General features: G+C 39.4%; 2 protein-coding genes across 7 annotated transcripts in view; one reads left to right on the top strand and one right to left on the bottom strand.

Annotated features, from left to right (window-relative positions):
• rtkna (rhotekin a) overlaps window positions 1–9,087 on the top strand; it is a 67,626-nt gene extending 58,539 nt beyond the window's left edge. For 4 of the 5 annotated variants that reach the window (XM_017451980.3, XM_053674232.1, XM_017451981.3 and 1 more), the window contains exons 6-12: window positions 1,270–1,494; window positions 1,601–1,695; window positions 2,842–2,948; window positions 3,083–3,211; window positions 4,583–4,748; window positions 6,506–6,610; window positions 7,989–9,087. In XM_017451980.3, coding sequence (XP_017307469.1) covers window positions 1,270–1,494; window positions 1,601–1,695; window positions 2,842–2,948; window positions 3,083–3,211; window positions 4,583–4,748; window positions 6,506–6,610; window positions 7,989–8,539 — 1,378 coding nt within the window. In that variant the 3' untranslated portion in view covers window positions 8,540–9,087. Of the gene's footprint in view, window positions 1–1,269; window positions 1,495–1,600; window positions 1,696–2,841; window positions 2,949–3,082; window positions 3,212–4,582; window positions 4,749–6,505; window positions 6,611–7,447; window positions 7,551–7,988 lie in introns of all 5 variants that reach the window. The other variant, XM_047149906.2, reaches the window with a different exon arrangement.
• A 2,882-nt stretch (window positions 9,088–11,969) lies between these two features.
• The window catches only part of si:dkey-40c11.2 (drebrin-like protein A), a 46,400-nt gene continuing 37,222 nt past the window's right edge, over window positions 11,970–21,147 (bottom strand). The window contains exons 5-16 of one of the 2 annotated variants that reach the window (XM_017451978.3): window positions 20,472–20,609; window positions 20,291–20,368; window positions 19,951–20,102; window positions 17,206–17,260; window positions 17,020–17,094; window positions 16,826–16,922; window positions 16,285–16,737; window positions 15,500–15,868; window positions 14,819–14,902; window positions 13,906–14,021; window positions 13,708–13,762; window positions 11,970–13,615 (exon numbers count right to left, since the gene is read on the bottom strand). In XM_017451978.3, coding sequence (XP_017307467.1) covers window positions 13,479–13,615; window positions 13,708–13,762; window positions 13,906–14,021; window positions 14,819–14,902; window positions 15,500–15,868; window positions 16,285–16,737; window positions 16,826–16,922; window positions 17,020–17,094; window positions 17,206–17,260; window positions 19,951–20,102; window positions 20,291–20,368; window positions 20,472–20,609 — 1,809 coding nt within the window. In that variant the 3' untranslated portion in view covers window positions 11,970–13,478. The remainder of the gene's footprint in view (window positions 13,616–13,707; window positions 13,763–13,905; window positions 14,022–14,818; window positions 14,903–15,499; window positions 15,869–16,284; window positions 16,738–16,825; window positions 16,923–17,019; window positions 17,095–17,205; window positions 17,261–19,950; window positions 20,103–20,290; window positions 20,369–20,471; window positions 20,610–21,147) is intronic. The other variant, XM_017451979.3, reaches the window with a different exon arrangement.

Genomic DNA, 21,147 nt, shown 5'->3' with positions numbered 1-21,147 from the left:
CTATGGAGTTGATTTATGTAAAACATCAAATACTTTGTCTTTATACGTTTTTGTTTAAATACAAGTCAAAGTACATTTACAAATCACTCGTCTTTGTTTTCATTAACATTTTCCATACTGTCCCCACTTTTTTGGAATTGGGGTTGTAAATAGTTATTGGGCAAAATGTATTGTGTAGTCTTTTGATGATGATGATGATGTTTGTATAGGTTCTAGGGGGCAAATATAATTGAAAGAAAAATGTATTGAGTGGGCAATTAAATGGTTTTAGAGAATCTGAAACCAAAACTGACTGTCTTCACTTCAGTCTTCTGCGCTCTTTGCATCATGAATCGGAACTGTGCGTTGATAGAGCGCACATCAAAGTCATCAAAGAAGCTAAATTTCTAGGCCTACTCTAGGATAATAAAATTACTTTCATCCCTCATGTAACGTCATTAAGGTGCATAAGAGCATTGAATTTTATTGAAGTACTAGTGAAAACAGAATGGGGAGCAGACTGCAATGTCCTTCTGCTACTATACAGGTTGTTGGTCCGTTCCCGATTGGACTATGGGAGTATAGTTTATGGCTCTGCAAGAAAACCTGCAAATGCTAGATACTGTACACAGTCACGGATTGAGACTTACCTTGGGAGCTTTTAGGACCTCACCTGTACAAAGCTTATATACAGAAGCAAATGAACCATTCAGATTAGGTGCCTGAAGTTAGCTCTCCAATATGCAATCAAGATAAAGACACACCCACACAACCCAGCTTATAAACCAACCTTCTACCCAGAGTATTCGCACCTGTACAACGCCAGTCCCAGCTATAGCAGACCCTTCGGAATACGCATCGGATCCCATATAGGGAACTTGGACATAAATCTTGATACTCTACTTCAAGCCAAACTCACTGCTGTCCAATTCCCCCTTGGAGTTTGGAAAAGCTATGCATTATCCTGGAACTGACCAGTAATAAGAAGGCTGAAACTTTCCCACGTATTATATACCAGCAGTATGTCTTTGACATAAGAAGCGTCTTCCCCTACCACAGCCCTGTATAATCAGATGGAAAACCGAGTATCTGCAGCAGCAGTAATCAACCACCAGCACTATGGCATCCGTATTCCAGACCAAAGTGCTAGGGTTACAGCAGAAATCTGTTCTGTCTGTGACAGTTTAAAATGATAGGATCGTAAATATTATTAAAATGTTTTTTAATACGAACACTCATCTCGCATAGAATATGTCTCTAAGTTGTGGCTGTGTATCATGATGTGTGCAGTAATGAAGCGAGCCCAGGTTTTGAGCTGAGGTTAGAGCTGTACAGCTGCTGTACAGAGGACGATTACTCAGCGGGCAGCACTCCACGCAAGCTGGCCAGCAAGCTGAGCTCATCTCTGGGCCGCTCATCTGGGAAGAAGATGCGTGCAGTGCTGGAGCCTGGAGCCTGCAGCCCCATCAGCAACGGGAGCAATGCACAACTGCTGCTGCCTGTACCACCTGTGCCGTGAGTACACACACAGTCACACTCTAAATATGTTGTATATTCTATATGCATATGCATAACACTTAATGCTTGAATTTTTTTTCCTCTGTTTCTTGTGTGTCTACAGAGGACCCAAGTACCATGTCCTGGCTCACACCACTCTCACACTCTCCCACGTTCAGGACAGCTTCCGCACACACGACCTCACCATAACTGGCAACGGTGAGCAACTACCCAAGCACCCCTCTCAGCTCATTATTATCTTTATGATCTTATTCTCTCATTTTCTTTTGGTGGATCCTAAGGTACTTATCAGTAGAGATCGACCGATAATCGGTTTTACTGCTACTTTCCCCGATATTTAAGCATTTGTCCATAACCGGTTATCAGTTTTTTAATATCGGATCCACCGATAAATGGCGCCATCTTGTGGGCGTTTTGAGAAATGCATGCAGGACCGCTATAACAGCCCTAGATGTGTTACATAAATGCTTGCTATGTAGTTGAAGCAGCTTGGCTCTAAGAAATAGAGACAAACTTTAGTAACAGTGCACTTCAATTTAAAAAATTTTTACACTCTTTCAGACCCGTCTATTTATTGGTGTATAAATAAGAGTTTTGTTTTGTATGCAAGGCGGAAGTGAAATTGACAAAATTGTTATAAATAAAACAGCGGTGTTCTCATTCTGTCAAAAACAGAAGTAAAACAATAAATAAATATTGGTTGAGCATATCGGTTATCTAGCGCATAAACATGCAAATAATCGGCCTCGGTTATAAAAATCTACATCAGTCGATCTCTAATGATCAGTTTAGTCGTCAAATCCCAGCGGCGTTGTAGAAAGCAATGATGCCTTTGTGAGAAAATACTCACTAACTAGTTAAAGTAACCACGAAACATTTCATGCACTTTGTGTTTATTAACTATTTTCTGAACAGGGTGTACAAAGAAAAGCATTTCACTGCACCCTATGCAAGACACACTAGAGAGTCACACTTCAGCCTATTTTCCTGTAAACTATATAAGACAATGTCAAGTCATTTAGAACAAATGAGTTATATTGCATGCTTGTTATCTGCATTAACAGCATTCAGCTTAATTTGCATTTGTGTGCGGGTTTGCAGTTGTAGGCTCCTCTCGAGTATATTATGTCAGGGTTGCACTCTAAAACCTAAGTGGAAATTGCTAGTAATGGCTAGTTATAGGGAGGAGGGTGTCTGGGACGTGTTGCTTAAAGCATGTGGACCAGGGCCTACAGCCCGCAGGTGCACAGATGCTGTTTATCTTAGTTTAGTCCTTAGTAAAATATGTTCTTTAAGAATTTTTGTAGTCCTCATTTTTCTTGCTGTCTCACTCTGTGTCTGTAGAAGAGTGTTCATACTGGTTGCCGCTGTATGGCAGTGCGTGTTGTCGTCTGGCTGCACAGCCCCACTGTATGACACAGCAGATGATCAGTGGCTGCCTCAGGGTCAAGGTGAAACATATAGACAGGCTTACACATACATTCTCTCACACACACACACACACACACACACACACACACACACACATACACTACCTGTTTCAAGCTCCTCAGATTTCTCATGCCCATGCTGTTATTCTGTCTAGCTCGGTGGGGATCCTCAAGGATGGACAAACGTTTATGGTGTCCTAAAAGGGACAAGCCTCTTCTGTTACCACCGACAGGAAGACATGGAGGCTAACGTGGAGCCATTATTAACGATCAGCATTAACAAAGTGAGTAAATCCATCACGCTTTTTTTTTTTTCTTTTTTTTTCACCCGCCACATTCAGACAAATGGCCCGGACTCAGTGGTATTGGTGGGTGGTTTAGATGTATAAATGAGATTTGCCAATTGGTATATGTTCCAATTCTATGGCTTCTACCATGGTTTAGCGATTTTGCAGAATTGTTGCACATGCAACAGAAGGGTTGCAGAGACTGAGCGTTTTGACTCGTTATCTTTTATGCTTTGGGCATCGAGTCCTATACGAGCGCCAGTGAAAGCGGTGTGCGGTCTCCATGATCAAAATCTTCATGCGCTTGGCGCAGCAGCTGACAGCCACATAGTACAAACCTGGCGCCACAACAACCGTGATTAGACCACGCACCTCCATCTGGCAAAAATTATACATCACATGGCTTAGCTACCATGAGGGATAACATGGCGAATGCAGGTCTCTCAAAGCCATAAAATGTAACAAATGACGCCAAAAAGCCGGCTTGGAAATAATTCGTTTGGTGTCACTTTAGTAGAACAATAAGAAAATGAATCTGTCACAGCAGTTTGTGCCATAGCACCTCTTGTTTGTTTTCTTGGAGTTCACAAGACGTTTGGAAAAACAGGAACTCGTATGTATGGTTTAGATTTAAGCTCAAATAGGCATCCAGTAGTCATTTTTTTTTTAATGTTGCATTTCCATCAAATGTGTGTTCCATGAAAATGTACCATAACCTTGTAAAATGTTCATATTGTGCTAAAAAAATGTCTTGACTACCGAGCTGAGTCATTTTATATCCCTTGTCTAGACAGAGCGTTTGTCATGACAGCTCCTGGTGTGTCAGACGTCCTGCTCAAAAGTGTGAGCAGTTTGTATGTTATAAAACACTGAAGTATTTTCATTTCAAGTCATGTAGCGATACAGTAAAAGGATTTGTCTTAACAAGTCGCACGTCTTGTGAAGCGGTGCATTAATCTGCCTCAGACAGGAAACTGGTCTGCATGGCTAGTGAAGCTCTGCTCCCCTCTACTGGTGGAGATGCCAACAAGGTCGAGGACAAAGCCATAACACTTAGAGGAAGATTTGCATCAATTCATATCAGTGTCAGTATGGCTAAGCCTCCTGATGTCTGTCTACCTCCTATCCATTCAGAGCACTGAGCTCTACCTTCATATTTTCAGCCTTTCCCACAAAACGGAGCAGTGCAGAATTAAATTCAGACCAGATTTCTCTATACTTTATGTATAGGTTTTAATTGACTTTACTATTCACAGTAAAGTTGTTTATATACCAGTAATTGGCAGATGTTGAGTTATTTGTTGAGCTCACATGCTCATAAAGAGACATGGGTTTAATTCTGCGAGTGTGTCTGTGTGTCTGTCACAGGAGACGAGAATACGAGCAGCAGAAAGAGACCCCCAAAGCAAAGCTCAGAGTATCTGCATCAGTAACCAGTATGGAGGAGAGGATGTCACACACACGCTAGTGACGGACAGTCGAGAGGACACACAGCGCTGGATGGAGGCCTTCTGGCAGCAGTTCTTTGACATGAGTGAGTGGAGCACATGACATCGACTGCACATTAGTAGATGTGTATGGTGCAGTGTAGATCAGAAGGCTAAAGATTTTCCACAAGGGGGAGCTATTGGCACTGTAGGATATGATTAAATAAAGATTGTTGCTGCGCAAGAATGGGGACAGCAGTAATACAGTATAATGAATTTCCACTGGAATGAGAGAGAAAAATGTTTTTTTTTAAAAAGAGAAAAAGAAACAAAACCCCAACCCTTCCGTAGTAAACGAGGATGAACGGTATTCCCGCAGGGATGGTAATGAAATGAACACGTCATGGTAAAATGAGGAACATGTGGCAGACAGTAAGGTTCTAATTTACACCAGATGTGGTGCAGAGTCCAACATGCTTCAGTGCTTATCAACGTGTCCTTTTATAGTAGGCATACAGTCGATGCCCTGGCGCACAAAGAATATTAATATTAATGCCTTCTGAACTAGAAAAATGGATACAGTGGAAACATGGATATGCATATACACTGCGCGGTGTATGCCCGTAATCCGATCGGCACCTGGCTAGCCTTTTGTTGTACTGCTGCAGTGAATATTCCCACCTCGACTAAAATTCAAATAAATGGATGACGTTAATGAGCATAGGAGTGAACATCTTACTGGATTACAAATCTTATTATGATCGGATACAGTGGTGTCATACACTACCCGTCAAAAGTTTGGAGACTTTTGATCTGAAGGTGTATGATTAAATGTTTGAATATTTGACAAAAATATAATTGTGCCAACATATTCATTCCTCTCACTAGAAAACGAACATTTTATTTACAAAAAAATATATTTTTAAATGGATGACGACTAATAAGTGTCCAGCATAAGTGGGACACTTTAACACTGTTTAAAAAGTGCCTCAGGGGGATTCCTCAAGAAATCGGTTGAGAAAATGTTAAGAATACATTTCTGGAAACTCTAGGCAAAAAGGGAGGGGGTGGGGGTCTACTTTGAAGATGCTACAATACTAAATTATTTTGATTAATTTTGGATTTTTTTTTATCACAACATAATTCCCATAGTTCCATTTGGGTTATTCCAGAATTCTGATGACTTTATTATTATTCTAAAAATAAAGGAGAAAAAATAAAGTATGAGTGTGTCTAAACTTTTGACGGGTAGTGTATGTTCGTAATAATCTGGCCAATAAGAACATTTTATGTTGTATTTACTAACCCAGTGCAAGAAGTCATAGAAATAAATGCCTTAAAATAAGAAGTGTATATGGCATTTAAGTTGGTTTCCTGTAATAATATAAAATTCAGTACTTCAACAGCTACCTGATTTGTATTGATATTTGTTGGCATTAAGAAGTTGTATAGAGGGTACTACATATTCCATATATTTAATAAACGTCTTTCAGATGGGTAGGATAAACTTGCCAAATGAATGTCAATATACACCTTTGTATGTAATAACAAGTTAGGGCATGCAGGGACAATGTTGGGGATGGTCAGGGGTCACATCAATGACACTGTGTCCTTGTTCATTTTAATACGAGGACACATTATATGAATTCGATTGTTGGTAACAGACTAGAAAGAAAATTAATAATAAAACAAAACTGAATCAACGAACTTAAACTGAAAATGGTTTTTGTACACATTCTAATGGTTAAATGCTCCAGTTGTTTAAAGTGAATTAGGAAAACTAGGTTTTAGTCCATACTGCTAAACATTAAGTTGATAAAGTATGCAATTTCTTGGTGGACTGAATAGCCGTGTCCCTCTACAGGCCAGTGGAAGCAGTGCTGTGACGAGCTGATGAAGATTGACCTGCCTTCACCACGCAGACCGGCTCTGGTTACGGCCAAACAGGGCTCACTCTACCATGAGATGGGTATGTCAGGAAGGAAAGAGAGGACATCCTCCGTTAAATGGATAATCCAGAGTTTTTCAGCCTAATCTGTATTTCAGCACATTTCACTGTACCGAGACAAGAACAGACAACTCCCTTAAAACAGGGCTCTCGGGGCAGAATTGAACCAATTACAGATAAAAGAAAAAAAGATCAGTTATAGTTGTTCTACTCTAAGAGTAAATGTGAAATGAGAAAACGATTCAACACTGATGTCTTTTTGTCCACTTTTGAACACTGGTGCAATATAGAAATGTCCACTTTCCTTATCATTGACGAGTGATTACACACGTACACAAGGTCTTCCCACTAAAAACGAGGAAGTCCCATGTCTGAAGGAAATGATCCAAATTTAGAGATTTTTCTAGAGAAGTTTATAAATGTCTTTTGACTGAGGAATTCATGAACTTCCTTAAAGCCTCTGCTGTAGGCACTGTAGATGAAGTTGATGGAGACATAATGTGCCTGTGTTCACACCTCTTTAGATCTTTACACATCCTAAACTGAGTCTCTCTATGTATAAAAGAATTTCTTTTTCTATTTCTGGTACTGACTTTGTGTGTGTTTCTCTGTCTCTCCCTTTCTCTTTTCCTCCACTTTTGTCCTCGCTTTGGTTCTGCCCATTTTCTGTTCATCTTTGCACTGGTTCCCCAAACCTCCGTTTTCCTTTCCCTTCATTTTTCTTATGCACTGCATTACATTTATAACAATCTATTTTTACACCTAATACTCTACACACATCGTATTGTGTTTCCTCATATTACACATGCGCACATTTCCCTTGTTTTGCCCCTTGTGGTGGTTTTGCCCTGCCCTTAGCTCCCCCTCTGTCTGCCCCTCCGTCCTGTGAGGGCCTGCTGCTGCAGGATAACGCTGTCTCTGCTGAGATCCGTGCACTGCTCTCCTCCTATTACAGCGACAGGTGAAGTAACCAGGGCGATTGTTTCAGACCTTTAACCAGCTTCCCTGCTTCTGCTGATCCGTTCTGTATGGTGTCTTGGCCTGGTTTTGTGAAGACCTTCAGTGCATTTTTAAATTTCGTACTGAACCGACGTTGTACTTGTAGAGAGATCCTAAGAACAGCTAGACACAGGATGCTAGCTATTGTTGTTAAGTGGTATTTGATTTAAATGAAGGCAGGAGTGATTGCAGGACAGTATATGACGCTGTGTATCCTTTAGAATTGGTTCTGAAGGTTATGTGGATTGATCCACGTTAGTGGCACATGCTGGAATCCAGGCTTTTATGGATTAGTTGACGAATTTGTTTGACAGTTGAGCATACAATCAATAACATAAGCACAAGAAGCTGCCTTTGTTCAGAATGTTTATTGTAACTGCTCTTTGGTTCTGTCTGACAGTTATTGACACATCTGATGACATCAGTGCTGTCACAGACATCCTGACGAGGCGTATCGAGGAGTTTGAGTTTCAGACCCCACCTCACTGGATGTCCTTATTTAAGGAAGAGCCTCCTGGTAGCCCCCAAAACCTCCGGCACCACTCTCCTGGCCCTCGCTGTCACCGCCCTCATGCTCTGCTCTCCTCCGAGGCCAGCCTCGCCTCAGACAGCTCCAGCCCCTGCAGCTCTAGCCCCTGCTCACCTAGCCACTACCTCGCCTCCAACCGTTTCCGCCCTCGTACACTTTCTCTGGATGCCAAGCTGTCCACGCTACGAGGGAGAAACTACGGGGGCCTCCACTGTTCGTGCCAACCTCCTTCATCCAGCTCGCTCCATCAGCAGGCTCCACCTCTCTCCTGCTCCAGCTCCACTTCCAGTAACAGCTCGAGTGAAGGGAGCAACAGCCCAGAATCGGATCTGGCCTTCTCGCGACCTTCTGGAGCACGCCGCAGCCTGAGGAACCTCCGAGCAAAGCTGGACCCCAGAAACTGGCTACAGAGTCACGTTTAGTTCCCTTGAGTTCCTTCCTGAGGAAAGAATTTCTCACAAAATGACCTCTTTATAAAAGGATCCCAACCATTCAGTCCTTAAGTAAGCCCTTGAAAGACCTGGAATGTCCATGACAAGGATAACTGTCCTCAGTGTGGCTCAGACTCTCACTTCAGACATGGTGATGGACAAAGACTATAATTAATGGGAGATTTCCTGTAAATGGCTTCAGCACCATGGCGATAGATAATAATTTATACATAGTTCACTATCAGTATATGCAGTTTATGTAATACAGAAATCCTGCGATTCTCAACCTCAAACTGGAGTTCCAACAGAACAGGCAATACCAAGAGTCAGAGCGCTTCTCCAATCTCTTTCAAACTGTACTAATGATCTGCAGTCAGTTGAAGCAGTTTAAATATAAATCCAGTTATAACATAGTGCTAACTTAACAGCCACTATGTTCAAATTTACAAGCTACTGAAAAAAAAAGACCTATGGGGAAAAAAAATAATAGCTCAAAATGTACAGCTACCATTTTATAGGTGCAGCGCCATATAAAATCTGTTCACAAGGTTACTTTACTATAGTTTAGTTACATAATTATGTGCAGATTAAAATAGCAGCAGCTTCTTTAGTGCTTTTTGCCATTATTCTAAAACACAGTTTGTTAACCGTACCCTATTTGACGTAGTCTAAATTAAATCATAAACGCGACACTAGTTACCTTACCCCATACCGTAACTGTAGTGTTTCCTGTTCAACCTGACAGCCTGATTTCCCAACCAGAAATATCCAGCCAACAGCAGTGATGTGATCCCAAACTGATATTGATGAAGTGTTAGATAATGATTAACACATTGTGCAGACAAAACGATGATATCAGATCTCTAACTGTACCTACCAGATGTTTAAAACCCTGACACTGGAGCTCTGCCTGATATCCACCTTACTACTTCCAGTGTAACTGCTGTGTTGAGAATGACCCATCCTCCAAGATGTCTGTGTGCAGTGGTCTTCTGGTGGTCACTTTCCACTGAGGACAGCTAACAAATTGAGTGTGTGTGTGTGTGTGTGTGTGAGCAGTCACTAATTCTACTAGTTATGATGCACCTTAAGTGTTTGCATTCTCAGGAAAGTAAAGGGTACTGAACTGTTCCTTTTCTTGGGCTGGGGTGGTATCCTTCACCTGGAAATGTGGATATAGTGTACCTTTAAAAAAAATTTTAAAATGTAATGTACATATTACATACAAATGGTGTACACTTGAGGGTAACATATCAGCGACATGAAATGGTATAGTTTTGTACCCTTTCTTCTCTTTGTGTGTGTGTGTGCGCCACACAAAATTATATCCCCAAATATACCCCAAAACTGAAGTTCTACATGGCTGCTGAATTGGCACAGTATTTTATCACTAGTGGCCAATTTCACCAAATCCACATTTCTCCTAATAATGCTGGCATCAGTGTGAAATTTTTCACACTGATGTTACTTAGTATGCCCTGCCTTTACACATTAACTGCTTTAGAAATGAAGAATTACAAATCAGGATTGAGAGGTCTATTAAGACAAGGTGGAGTTTGTCATCAGTTCTCATTATGTTACAGGCTGCTGTAATGGCTGCTGTAATGGTACTGATTGCAGAAATACATCAGGTCAGAGAGCATCAGGTTTTATAACACCACCCCACGATGAAATGTACACGACTATGCAAATGTATCCCAGTTTAAAGCGTAACCTGCTCCGCAGTCTCTCCGCGTTCACAGGGAAGGTCATAGCGAAGGGTATTTTGTCATTTCTGTGCTTTATACAAGAGGACAATAATGTAAAGAACACAATCTAGTCTACTCTAGAGAACTCCTTTATAATCGAGCTGATAACCGAATAGAAATATGTACATCTCAGGATGTCGTTTTCACCATAATGAAGTCTTTAGATTGAATCACGAGTACATGAATAATAACCACACAGTGTGTTAAACATGCAAACCAGGAATAGTGAGTGAGTGAGTGGGGTGCAGTGGATCCGTGTTCTGTTTCAACTGTTACTGTCAACTGAAAAATACGTCAGTGTGGTGAAAGTGGTGAACGTATACACTGTATTACTGTACTGAAGTGAGATTATTAACTAATACCGCTTTTCATTGCTAATTAAGAGCCAGCAAGGTAAACTTTTAATCTGTAAATTCATTCAGGCTGTGTTTCCTGTTGTATAGTTTTGTAAATTAACAACTTTCTTTGTTGCCTTTGTTAAAACTGTATTTTACCATATTCCTTTTTTGTTATAAATGCAGCTATTGAGCTATTTTATCAGATGAGTCTAACTATTCTGGTGGATTATATTAGGTTTAACCTGGAGGTGAGCATCCTGTCTGCATGCACATTGCCATTGGTGCGAAAACTAACTCAGCATGTAGAATAATAATAGAAATGCAAATTATTAAAAAAAAACTTTAAGTAAGACTAAACCAGGTGTCTCATTTTTGTATTTTGCTGTAATTACACGTGTTAAGCATGGGATTGTGATGAATTAGTAGATGATGTACCAGTATGAGCATATATCATGAGAAGGAAGCCTGCTACACCACTGGTCCTCAAAAATCCTAGACGGTCTGCATATTTTCTTGGAAACAGCTAGAGAGCAAAAATGTCAACCGTATGGAAGTCTTTACAAGTCTTTGGCATCACAGCAAGGATTATCATTCCAGATGTGGGTGTGCAGCCCCTGAAAATTTACTGTGAAATACCACAGCACTGTTGAATTCTTGGGTGCTGATTAATTTTCTATAACATCTCTTAGAGGTGCAAGACAAATCACAGGTTTATGTTGATACACTCATTCTAATACATTAGAGCAGTGGTTCTCAACTAAGGGGGAGAGAGATCGGGAGGGAGACGGAAATTTTTTCTAAAAAAAAAAAAAACAAAAAAAAAAAACTGACAGCGCATCATTTGGGTACAGAGTTTAACCTGCCTTTTATCTAGCTGCCAACTTAGTGATTTTTCGGGGGGGGGCTTTAGTTGCAAAAGAAACGTGTTTCACAAGCATTCAGTGGAACACAACAGTAATGTAACTAAAAACAAAACTAGCTTGTTTTTTTGTGTGTTTCTTGTTGAGTCTAAACCCAGTGTGTGTTATAATGACTGAACACCATTAAACACTGTTGCTGAAAATAAAAAACCACAAATAAGTGTGGTTATCATACAGTTTTACTTATAATATGAATAGCTAATAAGAAATTTATTATACTCATTCAAGTATGTGCGTTTTTTTTATACTAATTCAATAACAATTACACAATTCCAGCATTAAAAAATAATTTCAATGTTGAGCATGTGCTGCTGACCAAAAGGATAAAAAATGGATTTGTGTACACATGAAAGTTACATATTCAATTTGCGTAATACTTAAAATAAACAAACAAAAAAATGACAGAAAACCGAAATACAAGATATAGATCTTTAATTAATTGTTGAAAAAGTAAAAGAGACACAAGAAGCTGTCAGGTGGTCATTGGGTATAAAACAGTAGAGTGAAGTTCTGTTGAATCCTTACATAATAATATCTGATACAAAAAAAAAAAAAGAGTTGAAAATGGGTCATACTGGTAAATTTCATGCTAGAGAAGTTAGTGGATAGATTTATCATGTCGGTGATAAATAATTTGCTTATGTTGTATGTATGTATGTATGTATGTATGTATGGTGTTACATCAATGAGCCTGCACTTAATTTGTAAAAATGTAAATGTTTCGCTCAGCACGAGTTCAGTATAAAACCATACTGCCTTATTTGACCTCAGTCAGGTGTTGGTTAGTAGAAAGACATCCTCACCTCAGCATTACCCAAAAGATACAGAATGAATTTGGGTATACATTAAGCTTGTGCAATATAACAATTTTATCATCCCTGTATGATATTACATTTATATTATTAGGGTACTCTAATACAAGTTCTCACTCAAAAATACACCGATAGAAGGGGTGCTCTTCTCCCCAATAAAACCGGAGATGAACCAACTGACACATGACTCTGGAATGATTTACACAGGTGTACTGGACTCGCTGATATTAACTGACACTGCTAGAAGCCCCACCCCCTTTTTCTCCATCTCATGTGCCCTTGCTGTCTCTCATGGTTAATGGAGAATATCTTACGTTCATTAATATGAAATAAAATCCATCACGGCATGTTTGACTTAACTATCATTAGACAAGTATATAGTTAATATCATACTGCAAAAATCAGCACCACCAAACTTCCACTGCTGGGCCCTTGAGCAAGGCCCTTAACCCGCAACTGCTCAGTTGTATGAATGAGATAAATGTAAGTCGCTCTGGATAAGGACGTCTGACAAATGCTGCAAATGTAAATCATAAGCAGGGAGAAATCAATATTGCCCAAGCCTAATGTAAATACATATAAAAGTGGATCAAAATCTGCTCAGCAGCATCATAGAAACTTTATAAGTAATACAGGGATCATCCCGATAACAACGATAACAAACAATAAAACGATACATGCTCTAAATGCAGCTGTAATGAAGGCTTATAGTTACTATATCTAACATTAGCATTACAAAGCCATAAATCAGTCAATATCATAACAATGACTGACTTTTGTGTTAGAAACATAACCAAGAATCAAACATACTGCTGAGCCAATTCATAGGTAATAAAAATAAACAAACAAAAAAAACAATAACCAGTATATGGTTTGTAATAACGTCAAGCAACCTGTCTCACTGCGCCATACATAAGACTGCTGCCCAAGCAATTATTTTTCTGTTGTCTCTTTTGTCCTATTGGTCTCTTAGTACCTTCACTGTGGTACAGCCAGAAGACTTGGAGCCTGTTTTTAGCTCCCTCTGCTGGATACCTCAAAGCGTTTGGTCCCTGAGTGCTGGTACTGAATCGAAGAGACAAAGAACTGTCTCTGAAAGAAAACTGAAGTCCTTAGATGGTCTCTACATAGTTGGAAGGGAAGAGTCCTTGGCGGCCATCTTTGCTGAAACCCCTCCACCAGGCTTTGTCAACTGTTTCCACATTCATGATGATGTCCCCTGGCTCGAAAGAAATCTCTGTGTCATCCTCTAGAAAGCACAGAGTGTTCAGAGATCAATATGAGACACGCTGCTTGCATGAATGGTTGTTTGGATTCACTGGAAATGAAAGGAGCTCTGACCTGCTTGGTAGTCGTAGAGCGCTCGCACACGTAGAAGCGTCCTGTCTGCTGAGGACTGTGGGAAACAAACGCTGGTTAAAATATTTATGGGCTTTATGCATTTAAAAGTAGTGGTTTTTGTCATGTTAGTAATTAGGTCAAATTCAAACTAGATTTTGAGTTACACTGTTTTTTTGTTTTTTTTTTCTTCAATCATACCTCTCCGTTCTCTGCCTCTTCACTTTGGGCATCTTCTTCATCGGTTTCCTCGCGATTGACTATGTAAGTACACTTCTCTGGTGTGCTGTGGTCAGAGGAATCATCATATTCCTTGGCTAGGTGGAGGATATACAAAATGCAGTCCATAAGCTATTTAATTGTGGCCATGTTTATATGCAAATATTTTCATCAATCAGAATGAATTCATTCCTATAGAAGGTTCTCTGCAGTTCAAAAATACACTAAACTCTGTTGAAAATCTCTGTTTACATGTTACAGCCAACCCAGGTGTTATAAATATGCGAGTTCTCCTTATACTGGAATTATGAGATGACAACCTGCTAACTCTGAGCCGTTCTTCTCCTCAGACTCGGTAAAGAGTCTGTTACACAACAGGTAAAAAGTCAGGGCTGTCAGAAAAATCAGAATGTCCATGATCTACTTTTTTTATCTACTTTTAAGTCGAAGGCTCCTAATTACTGTCAGTGTAACATGACATGAACGAACTGTGTGTCAGTGTTGCTGTAATAACAAGAAGCAATTCAATGAGTAATTGATGTTAGTTCACTTTAAAATCTTTTAAAATTTCTAAGTGGAATTTAGCGTATTTTTGTACCTGCGATTACTCAGCGCTTTGTATAGCAAACACCTTTACAGACCATATGCAGATTAAGACTGTAAACGTAACTGAATCTAAAGGTTTACATACTGATTATTCTGTTTACAGGATTTCCTTCCTAAATTAATTCAGACTGCTCGTAATTGCTTTGTTCTATTCTGGTTTATGTTTACACTCCTATCAGTTAGATTATTAAGGGATTATTTGGTATCCACTGTGAAGTTAAAGTACATTGTCATCTTTAATCCATGGATTTTAATCAGTACTGGGGGAACTAAACGTGAGTCCCATTACCTGTACCATTCTGAGGACATACACCATTTTGGTCTGGCCTTTCTTCTTCAATTACAAAGTTCTTAGTCTCCTCCACATACACCTCTGCAAACATGAAAAGAGATGATTAAAGACCCGATCACAAACCATGGCGAGGAATATCATTACACTCTTGTCAGAATATCATTATACTGACATTATAATATCATTACATTCCTGTCAGAATATCATTATACTTCCATTATAATATCATTACACTCTTGTCAGAATATCATTACACTCCCATTATAATATCATTATACTCCTGTCAGAATATCATTATACTCCCATTATAATATCATTATACTCCTGTCAGAATATCATTATACTCCCATTATAATATCATTATACTCCTGTCAGAATATCATTATACTCCCATTATAATATCATTATACTCCTGTCAGAATATCATTATACTCCTGTCAGAATATCATTATACTCCCATTATAATATCATTATACTCCTGTCAGAATATTATTATATTCCCATTATAATATCATTATACTCCTGTCAGAATATCATTATACTCCCATTATAATATCATTATACTCCTGTCAGAATATCATTATACTCCCATTATAATATCATTATACTCCTGTCAGAATATCATTATACTCCCATTATAATATAATTACACTCCTGTCAGAATATTATTGTACTTACCTGTTTCATCTCTAACATCAGCTTCAATCTCTTCCACCAGGGTTGGTTCATCACTGGCTGATGTTTCAGACTCTGGTTGTTCCCCGCTTGAACCAAACTCTACTGTTTCATCAGCTCCCTCCTGCTCTGGTTCTTCCTCCTCTATAGGTTCCTCCACCTCAATAAGAGGGGAAACCGCAATGGATTCTGTTCGTGGCATGATAGCCTCCTCCACTTTAGCTAGATCCTGCGAGCTGAAGGTTGTTTCTGTGGATGGAAGACAAGCGGTGCATGCTTCCAGTGGTAAGGTTGCCTCTTCTTGCACTGGGCCAACTATAATGTTTAACTCTTCCTCTGTCTCACTTGGCATGCATGTGTCACTGAGGAGCTCTGAGACAGATTCTTTGATTAGATACTTAGAATAAATACTACTAATTTATCATACTGTTTATAACTTTTATATGTTTTAAACTGAATATCCACAATGCCAATTTCCAAATTCAACTGGTTTGTAAACCCATGAATATTATACCATATATTCACTAGTGGTCTCCAAAAGTCTCAGACCAGTAGTGAAAATGCTTCAATTTTGCATTATTTTATAATTTAATACAACGATTTTCAATACAAATTACAACAATAACATGACAAATAGAATCTTTGAAACATTTACATGAATTTCAGTGTTTCTTAGTATTTGGTATGTCCCCTTTTTGCTTTAATGAATTTGTGCAAAACATTTTGTACATAGCATTTAACATTCGTTTAAGAACTTGTTGGTTTAATTGTTTTCATTCTGAGCTTACCCTTTAATGGAATTGGGTTCTCAGGCAGGGGTGCAGATGGAGTATCTGGGACAGTAGCAGGTTCCTGCTCACTAACATCTACACTGGATGATTTACTCTTGACCACACTTGAAGATTCAGCGATAGCAGGGAGCTCAGGAAGGGAGGACTGAGGTGGAGGAGCTTTGGAACCTGGCAGGCTGGGCAGAGAGAGCACGGGTGGTTCAGGGCACTCAATAGGAGATGTGGGAGGAGTCCTCATTGGGGCGCGAGGGCTTTGGGGAGATGTTATTGGACGGAAGCCTGGACTGGTTGGGGACGTGCAGCGATTGAAGGGGCTAGTCGGTGTGCGAGAGAAAGGGGAGGTGACAGAGGGACTGAGTGGAGAAGTGGGACCGCTACTGGTGCTGGCTTTCTCAAAGATGAAGGCGGTGTCTGTCAAACTGCGCTGGTAACGACGGAATGGAGGTTTGCCTGGATATTTAACAACAAGAAAAATGGACTGTTACACTGCATTTAATGGACACACTGATTTGGAAGGTTGCTTCTATATCACTGTTACCTGAGCGTGGGGATAGTGGGCTGGTGGAGCTTTGAGACAGTTGCCTGAAAAACTCCCGTGGGTTCATGGAGCGCTGGGAAACGAGGGCTGCTGCCTCCTAGTGGTCACAAGAGAAATCATCAACACTAGAGCCAATAGCTGTGAAGTCTTTCCTTTTCAGATACGATAAACCTGCGAATCCCTACAACACTCACGGCTGCTTTCTCTATGGACTCGCTGCGTCTGAGGCGAGCCCTCATCTCCTCTTCATGCTCTCTCTGCTGCATCTCCTGTCCATCATACATATTCATCTCGTGAAAACGATCAAAACACACACTGAAGAGTCATACGTCTCTAGTAGTGAACCCATGACCTGAAAAATCATTGTCTTTATTACTCACCCATCGAGATTTCTCATGTCTTCTCATTTCTTCTTGACGTTTGGCATCCAATTTCCTGGAAAAAACAAAAAATGGAGAATATCGTATTTTGTCATCTTGCATGTCCCACTGCTCAAGTTTTTTTATTTTTTTTTATTTTTAGCTGGTCTCACATGCTGACTAAGTACTTAAAAGTATGTTCTATATACTGATTTAATAATATACTTTGAAGTGAAGTCATACATGAGTTTTTATTTATTTATTTAGTTTTATTTTTGCGTTAGAATGCGAGTGATGAATTCAGCGCTACCAAGAATGCTTGGGGTAGTACGTGGATTATTTTTTTTTAAAGCACAATTACAGTATAGTGACCATTACAATTTTGTAATGTAGTTCTACATGTTATCAGACACAAGTCCTCCCCTTCAGTTCTGTAATGTACAATATAGGGCTGCAACAACTAATCAATGAAATTGATCATGAAAATAATGGACAACGAATTTCACTATGGATTAATTGGGTCTGTGACATCACTGTGGATAACCCCCGGTCAGTGACGTCACTTCACAACGGTGAAAAAGGCATTTCTATGAATAAAACACACCTGAAAAACACTATCCAAAACATGAGTGTTTTATATTAAGCACTTCAAACAAACTCGTAAGTCTATTAACGTGGCTTGTCTTGTCAGATGCTGCGACAGATGCGTATAGTGTTTAATGTGTTCCAGGCATGTTTCCTTCAGTGGAGAAATTACATTTTTATCTTTATATCCTTAATGTGTAAATGTTAGAAATTCACGCCAATATTTCCATTTGACGTGAAGGCTCGTCCTGACAGTGAGCGAGTCTCCATTAAACATCACTGAATGAGCATGAGTCCACGCATTCACGTCAATCAAACAGCACGCGATAGAAAGGAAGCGCGATAACTCGGACTAAAATATTTTGATCAAATATGTTGTTTGTTGCTATGTTTAGCTTCAAAACTCTACATGAAACCAAAGTAACTGTGTGGGGTTTTTTTCATGAGAGAAGTAACTGTAATGGAATTATAACACATAATTGTATATAAATGTCCGAAGTGTCGTACATTTACAGAATAAGGAAATGACAGTAACATGTTACTATGTTCAGATGAGTGTATGTGTGTGTTACTCACTGATATGATGCAGTGGTGTTACTGCAGTAACCTCTTACACATTTTCTTTTTTTTTTTTTCATTTTTAATATAGTGATTTGTCTTCTGCTTTAAAGCTTGTGGACAATCAGTTGTTTTTTGTTTTCAAAACACAACGTTAATATTATTATTTTTTATTCTTTGCAGAACATATAGCAGAGCCCCACATAGATACATTTAATACCTTTTTCCATATCCTTCAATTTGCACAATGTTTGAAGGACATGAATGTGAAATAACGTTTTTTTTCGATTAAAATACAGAAAATAAAAATCAGCTTTTTAATCCAACTAATCGATTCATCGAAGAAATAATCGACAGATTAATCAATTATCGAAATAATCGTTAGTTGCAGGCCTAGTAATGTATGACGGGATAGGATAGTGCAAAATATAGTCCGTATAGGTCTTCTATTCTATTTATCAGCTAGTGTGAGCACTGTAGTGGAGTAAATAAAGCAATAAAGCAAGGGGTTTTAAACTGGCATGGGTGTGGCCAGTTTTTTTTTAATGAAACAAGAACCCTACCACTATGCTCCAAGGAAACGCTGGGAATTAAAGGTTCAGAACTGAGTTAGAGCTAGAGCTGTGCATGGGACTGTTTTTTAATCCTGCTCATGCAGTTATTATAATTATTTTTTATCAATGAATGAAATGCAGCATGATTGTTCATGTTCAGTTTTATGGTCTTTCTCTGTACCATGAGTTCCATAAATTGATTTATTTCTGGAAAATTCCTAAAAAAAAAAAAAAAAAAAAAAAAAAAGTGCACCTCCTATTCATATGTGTTCTATCCATTTAGAACATACAGTGTGTTCATTCTGAATAATGTTTGTGTATTCGGTTACATCCCTAAAGCATACGAGACAGTCATAGGTTAGAGTTACTATGTAGAGGACACACTGATTGCAAGACAATTCATTTAACTGAAATGGAAGGACAAACAACAAACATTTGCCACTCGGCTGAAGACGTGGTTGACTTTTTAATTTTATAATGGAATAAACAGCTCAACAGTCCAAAAAACAGCTAAAGACCCACCTCTTCCGTGAACACCTAACCAACTCATTAAAAACAAAAAAACTGCACTTAACACCTCTACTCTGCACTTTGCTTCTACTGGAACTCAATTAACGGATCTTGTACGGTAGCACTACTTGTATTGTTCTCTGCTTGATATATCGCCTTGCTTGTATTTTTCTCATTTGTAAGTCGCTTTGGATAAAAGCGTCTGCTAAGTGAATAAATGGAATAATAAATCCCATAGATTCTTCCATTATTATTCCATATTCCACACTCACACACCCATTCACACACTACGGACAATTTAGAGATGCCAATTGGCCTACGACATGTGTCTTTAGACTGGGGAGGAAACCAGAGTACCCTGAGGAAAACATGAGGAGAACATGCAAACTCGCATGCGTACACAGGGTGGAGGTGGGAATCGAACCCCCAACCCTGGAGGCACGAGGTAAACATGCTAACCACTAATCCACCGTTAAAATGAACACACTAAACGGTCTTGCTGATATAAATAATCATAAAAATAATAATGTGTCTCAATACAGATGGAAGTACTCCTCACCTTTGCTCCTCGATCATCTGCAGTTTTTCATTCATCTTTCTGTCTCTCTCCTCTGCCTCTTTCTTTTCCTGCAGAACTCGTTCTCTCTCCCGGCGTCTCCTGTCCTCCGCAGCCTTCCTCTTCTCCGCCTCCTTCCTCTCCTCTTCCTCACGCTGAGACACATTAGGCAGGTGGGGAAGTATTAATAATCTCAACTTTTAATCAAGCACTACTGTAGTGCAGATTTTCATTATTTCCTTTCTCAAGGTACTGTATTAATTCTATATTCATTCAAAACAACCCATGTGTTTGATTATATTTCAGATAGCAGAGATATACTAGAGCGTTTAAAAGTCTGCACCTCTGCACGTGCCCAGAAGGAGTCTCTGTTAATCCGTCTCATCTCCATGGCAGCGTTCGTCTTCCTGTAGTTTGTTCCCTGTGAACAGTAAAAAACCAGACCAGGTGCGTCTTACTCATTTCAATGGCATGTCATTATCGAATCCTTAAAGGTTCAAGTGTTATCAAGCATGGTCGGTTACCACTGTCTCTTCTTTCTCTGTTGGTCTTGAATTTCTTCTAAATCTCTCCATCGGTGGTCGAACGTTCGCCAGAAAAGCTGCAATCTTTTCCTCAGTCAACTCTTCTGTATTAGAGGCACTGATGAACGCGTGGGCTTCCTATGAGACAGGTTGAAAGAGAAAAGCCCACTCATTTAAATTAACTTGAGATGTTTTACAGGTGTATATTAGGTGAGGAATAAAACACTACAGGGTGTACTGTTATAGGAAAATAATCGACAACCGAGTAGTGTGATACAACCTGACATAAACGATTGATTATTTTTGGACAATTTTTAATGAACAAGACACGCTTTTCTTAACTATTTATAGTTACATTTACTGTTGTGGAATTATTTATAGTCACAGCATTTCCTCACTGATTTCCTCACATGACTACCAACCTCATATCTCACTCATCCATCTTGACTGATAATCCACAGTTCATCTCTCCAAAACCAAACGCTACATTCAACATCGCATGCCAAGAAACAGGAAAAAAAATGAAGAAATTTTGCTGACTTTCATTTGGCAGATGCTCTTATCCAGAGCGACTTACATTTATCTCATTCACACAACTGAGCTCAAGGGCCTAGCAATGGCAGTTTGGTGGTGCTGGGATTTGAACTCTTGACCTTCTGACCAGTAGGCCAACGTC

This window comes from Ictalurus punctatus, chromosome 22, assembly GCF_001660625.3.
Source record: "Ictalurus punctatus breed USDA103 chromosome 22, Coco_2.0, whole genome shotgun sequence".
NCBI lineage: Eukaryota > Metazoa > Chordata > Actinopteri > Siluriformes > Ictaluridae > Ictalurus > Ictalurus punctatus.
Note: the sequence above shows the minus strand (reverse complement) of the source record. Positions and strands in the feature narration are given on the sequence as shown.